General features: G+C 51.2%; 1 protein-coding gene across 1 annotated transcript; it reads right to left on the bottom strand.

Annotated features, from left to right (window-relative positions):
* Nucleotides 1-1,499: 1,499 nt before the first annotated feature.
* On the bottom strand, nt 1,500-4,862 carry Rtp2 (receptor transporter protein 2). Its single transcript, XM_003476937.3, has 2 exons — nt 4,527-4,862; nt 1,500-2,007 (listed from the first exon to the last, which is right to left on the bottom strand). Exons 1-2 carry the CDS (start codon nt 4,787-4,789, stop codon nt 1,500-1,502), a joined length of 771 nt encoding a protein of 256 aa, XP_003476985.2. The 5' UTR covers nt 4,790-4,862.
* Nucleotides 4,863-5,500: the final 638 nt, after the last annotated feature.

Here is a 5,500-nt window from a genome sequence, read left to right on the forward strand (position 1 = left end):
CACATCAGTGGGTCTCTGGGCTTGGAGCTCAGCTTGAATGCTTTGAAGAGCAAGGACGCCCAGGAGCTTACACGCAGTGAAAAGCCAAGTCGTTAGTGGGCGTGCTACTGAGGGAAAATGAGCAAAGCAAGAGAAGAATCCCGGAGACCTCCGACTTATCACAGATAGGTAGGCAGTAGGTGTGGAGAAAACAGAAGTCAAAGACGGATGAGCAAATGCTGTACTGGAATCTTGAAGGAGGACAATAAAATGCAGCAGATACGTCATGGCACAGACAGCAAAACAGCTAACCAGCAGTGGGGGACTGGGGTAGCCATTTTGGGGGACCACAGAAATGAGCTTTCCTTGGATAAAGGAGGAATTAAAACATGGAGATAAATGGAATCTACTCTTTCCTAAGAGACTTGACTTTGAAAGATTTTTCTTTTAAGTTCCATAGCAATTGTTAGAGGACAGTGTGGCACCAGTGAAGGGTCTTTCTAGATAAATGTGCAAAGGACACGATATGCTGACAGAGAAGAAACTGGACATGGTTGTCTTCTGGAATTCCCCTCACACCTCGCCCCGCCCCACCTCCTCCAGCCCTTTCTCCTCTCTCCGTTTTGTATGTTCTTCCCCTTCCACTCACAGTCCGCACCTCAGATGCTGTGCACCTTCCATCCCCAGATCCACAGACCACAGCTATAGTAAAGATGCTAGTTGATAGCCACAGCCTGGTACCTTTGTGCTGCCTTGAGACCTCAGGGTGACTTATGCTAGGGGGAGACAGATCTCTGGAGACCCTGAGGGTGACTCCTCAGTCCCACACTGATCTTCCCACAGGTCATCGCAGGTGAGCAATGGGCCCAGCTGGGCCTGGCATGACTGAGAATCTTAATTTTTAATGTTATTTAATTTTAATTAGTTTAAATGGAAATAGTCGTATATGGCCAGGGACAAGTGTATTACATAGCATAGCCCTAGACAATCCCAGTCCAGAACCCCCTGACCCGAGTTAAACCTGGAGCATCTTGGAATGGTGAGAGCAGCCTTCTCAGAAGAGAGACCAAGTGACTTTATTCCTGTGCCCTAAGTGAGGCCACCATTCTCCCTGCCCCAAGACACATAAAGAAAGCAAAGAGGACAAACATGAATCAGAGCTCAGGTGGTGCTCTGCTAAGTATTAACCCTTAATAGGGCAGACGATATGGAAATAAACAGCAAAACATGGGCCAGGAATGTAGGAGGAGGAAGAGAAGGAAGAGGGACACCTCCTGTGCATCTCCTACTAATGTGCAGTCTGCAAGTTCCCCAACCTCCTTAGAGCCTCCTCCCCTCCCTCCCATGCTGCACAGTTTAACGATGAACCAGTAAACAGTAAACAGAGGCACAGGCTGAGCTCAGCAAAGGTGACTGAGTTGTCCAGAGCCCTACACCGAATCTACCAGCATCAGGACCAGGCTGAGTCCTCCCTACTCCCAGCCCCATGGGCCCTCTCCCAGCTGCTTCTCCGGACCCTTTTAAAGGAAGGCAGGGCTGCGGAAGGAGAACTGCAGGTAGGCCAGGAGCAGACACAGGCAGCCCCACAAGATGCACCAGCGAAGGGAGAAGAAGTTGTAGCCGAAGCCTGCCTGAGCCTTCTGCTTGGAGCCATCGGAGCAGGTGGCAGCCTCCTCCAGCAGCTTCTCGCTGGGCTTCCAGTGCACGACGCCCTCCTGGCAGGCCTCGCAGAACTCGGGGCGGTGCGGCCCGCTGTCGGGGCGGCTAGCCACATGGATGCGGTACTGGCCACCGTCCTCCTCGTAGCACTGCTCGCGCAGGCTGCTGATAAGGTTGTCCACCAGGCACTCGATGTTCTCCTCCAGCATGCTCGACTCGTCCAGCCGCGCCGTGCCGCACTCGTAGCACAGCTGCTTGAAGACACGCATGCGCACCGAGCCTGTCCTCTTGGCGCGGTCCAGGTAGAAGTGGAAGAGGATGACCACGTTGGCCGACTGCCAGGTATGCCAGCACCAGGAGCAGTGGAACCTGCAGGGAGGAGAAGAAGGTGACGCCCTGAGTAATCCTCCCTGGGGAACCCAGGGAAAGGCCTCTACCCTTGATCCTGGAAAAGGATAGAGAGTGTTTATTGCCCTGTGGGTTCATTAGCATTCTGAAACCCCCAGCTGCACCCTCCTCCCGGGGACATCCTTGGGCCAGGGCAGCATCCTCAGGAATCTCCTACGGGAGCTGTCATGCATCCAGCGTGGTCTATACCGGACCTCCAGCAAGCTCCCTGCAGCCTCTGCTACTGACCTTGGAGTGGGCAGCCCCGGCCAGCCTCATTTCTTGGCTGTAACCTGCAGTGCCGTGGAGAGTGATAAAGGTCCTTCTGCTCAGACCTCCTGTGACTCTGGTAATAGAGATGACCTACATTATCTGACACACACATCTTGCTTGCTCTTAGAAAAAGAAATGCCAAGCATAGGTCCTGGCTCACTGCAGGTCCACAATACACCACTGAGAATGAGTGGATGGAGACAGACTGGCCCAAGGAGGGACTGCCAAGTTTGGTCCACTTATCTTTACAAAGAATGGTCCCCTGTCCCTTGACAAATCATCACAAAATCCTACTGAAGCTCTGCAGTGAACATCAGAAGGGTGAGTTCTGAGCTTTAATCCTGCCCCCCCCCCCCACTCAGCCAAACCCCGTATTGCCCATCCTTCCCCAGTGCTTGTACACATTTAGAGATGGAGCACTTGTGGCCTTTCACCCCACGTGACTCTTCTAGGCCCGCACAATGGAGACTTCTGGGGCCACTGAGTGTCCACTGGACTTAGTGTGCCTTCCTGGCTGGCTCTTTTTAGGCCTTAAAGGACTTCTGACCAGGACCAGGGTTGGATCTCTTGGATACCTTCAGCATTTGCTGTATGCCAAGCACCACTCAGTCCAAGCCGTGAATAATCGTGAAGTCAAGCCACCCCCAGCCCCAGGGAGACTGCAATATATGCACAGCAGTATAGCCAGCACCACACAGGCAGGACTGGCAGAGCAGAGGGCCCTGATGATTCCTGAGCCACAGCACCAGGGTTAATGCACCCAGTGGCTTAAAGGTAGAGTGAGAAGAGGGTTAGCAGTTCTGCAGCCCTGCTGGGACCCCAGGTCGCCAACTAGTAAGAGATCCAGCTGAGCTCTGAAGCAAGAGTTTAGCAAAATATAAGGCCCCACCCAAGGATTCAGTCAGCGCTGAAATATGAGCACCCACTCAAGGTTTCAGCCCTTTGGGCCTCTTTCTCCATTTTCAGACTCCTGCACTTCTCTAATTGAGTTGATTGAGAGTTGTGTCCCCTTTGGGGGCTGGAGGTTTAGCTCAGCGGCATAAGCACCTGCCTTGAAAGCAGGCAGTTGTGAGTTCAATCCCCGGTACCGATAAAAACGAAAAAGCCAAAAAAAAAAAAAAAAAAAAAAAAAAGAGAGAGTTGTGTCCCCACCCTCCATCTGGACCCCTGATCTTAAACACAATGATAGCAGACCTGTGTGAGGGGAGACCTTAAGAATCAGCTAGTCACTACTGGAATAAGAAGGAACACAAACTGTAAAAGGTCCATCGTGTGTACCCAGCTAGAAGCAAGCCAGTTGCCAGTGTATAACAGGAACCCAACAAATGCTTCTTGAATGAATTTGAATTGACTTTTGTTAAGACCGGCTCAACTGTCGGTACACAAATTGGCCTGCCCCCTCAGCACCACTCTGCACCATGAGGGGCTCTGCATGCATGCCTGTGTCCACGGGGCCGGCTCTGTGTCCATGCATCCAGAAGGCACCTGCTGGCTTCCCTTGAATAAAGGCACTGTGCTAACTCTGCAGGTAGGTTTAAGGCAGTTGGGGCAAGTGATGCCGTGGTCCCAAACGCAAATCACTCTAAAAGATGGAGAGCTGTGTGGGTTTAGAAGAACATCCCCCCTTGGATAGAGGACCCTGAGCCTAAGCACCTACGAGTTGACTTGCCCAAAGTGACACATGTAGTTTTGCAGACCCACAGATAAGATAACTGGAAGAGATTGATTATCAAAAGCCAAATCCTCATTCTGCAAATGCAAGAACTCAGAGCCAGAAAGGAAAATTTACTGAAAGTAGCTAAATACAAATCTAGTTTCTAGCACATAAGGAATGGTTGGTAAGAGTCTCTGCATGAGATCAAGTTGCATTCAGTTACTTGAAGATGCAAACCTAGGACCAGAGCAGGCCCCACCCTCCCAGTTTCTAGTTGAGGTCCAGTGGAGCCACCTACTCTCCATTCTAACCACTCCTTAAATATCAGAGATCACAGGAGCATTGGAGATATTATTGCTTATCATTTAATGTGCACATCTTGGAGGTCCAAAAAGAGAACATAACTTCCCAGAGTCACCCAGGGAATCTGTGGCACAGCTAGCAGTCCTGTCTCTGCTGCCCCATTGATGCTGATACAGAGTAGGACTGAACACAGGACCAAACTCTGTCTACTTGGAAGGTGACCCCTGGCTGTGACCCAGGGCTCCCTGCAGGGCCCTCTTCAGTGGCTCACCTGCCTGAGGCATGCTGTTCTAGATACTGCTTCCAGCCAGGAGCCAGCTCACCGGGCTTGAGGTTGGGGTCCACGATGAGTTCCCAGCTGTCAGCTGGCTTTGCCACCTCCATCTTCTCATAGAAAACTTTTTTCCACTCACACGTGGTCAGGCTCATTGTGGTGCTGGCAAGGCTGGAAGGCTGAGTTCTGCCTGAGTGAGAGCACAGAAGACAGAGAGGCAGTGCAGGGCAGTTCAGTCTCCACGGTCTGAAAATTTTCATCCACAGACCCAGCTCCTTCCTTTGTCACCTTGGAACCTGTTGCCATAGCAGCGAGGCAAGGCTCTAAGAGTCAGGGCTGGGTAAGAGGGAAACCCCAAGAGGAAGTTTCAGCCCTGAGCTGAAACTGGGTAGCGACATTGGCTAAGTGGAGCGAGTAGGGATAGAAGCCCAGCCGCATGCCACACTCTCCTGACTTCCAGACTCCAAGAGGCAAGCACTATGCAGTAGGCTTGCTTTGCTCTATTGCCCTTTTGGACAGAAAGATGCTGCTATTCCCACATCCTCCAATGTGCTGTGACCCCACTTATCGTGTGTGTGCCACTTATTGTGTGGCAAGCACAGGCCGCCTGACCTGTGTGCTGGCCAGTCTCTAGGTGGCTCATCCATGATTCAGATCTAAATGCAGTGACTGGTTTATTGAACTCCTAACACAAGCAGATTGAGAGACAAGTAATATGTGATCCCTTTGCTCCAGACCTCAGATCAGGTGGTGAGATAGGAAGTAATTTAATATACCACAAAAAAACACTTCAATGACAGTCCTAAATCATAGACCCTAAAAGAGCTCATATTCAATTTCTGGTCCCAAGTCTTAGAAGGCTGGAGAAACAAGTTTGTTCTGAGCTGTGGGCTCCTGCTGCTCCAGCTGCCTCAATGGGGAATCACAGCTCCCTGATGCCCAATTTAAATACTTTAGAGACCAGAAGAGGC

This window comes from Cavia porcellus, unplaced genomic scaffold (genome assembly GCF_034190915.1).
Source record: "Cavia porcellus strain 051 isolate PalLab524CR breed Dunkin Hartley unplaced genomic scaffold, mCavPor4.1 scaffold_14, whole genome shotgun sequence".
Taxonomy (NCBI): Eukaryota; Metazoa; Chordata; class Mammalia; order Rodentia; family Caviidae; genus Cavia; species Cavia porcellus.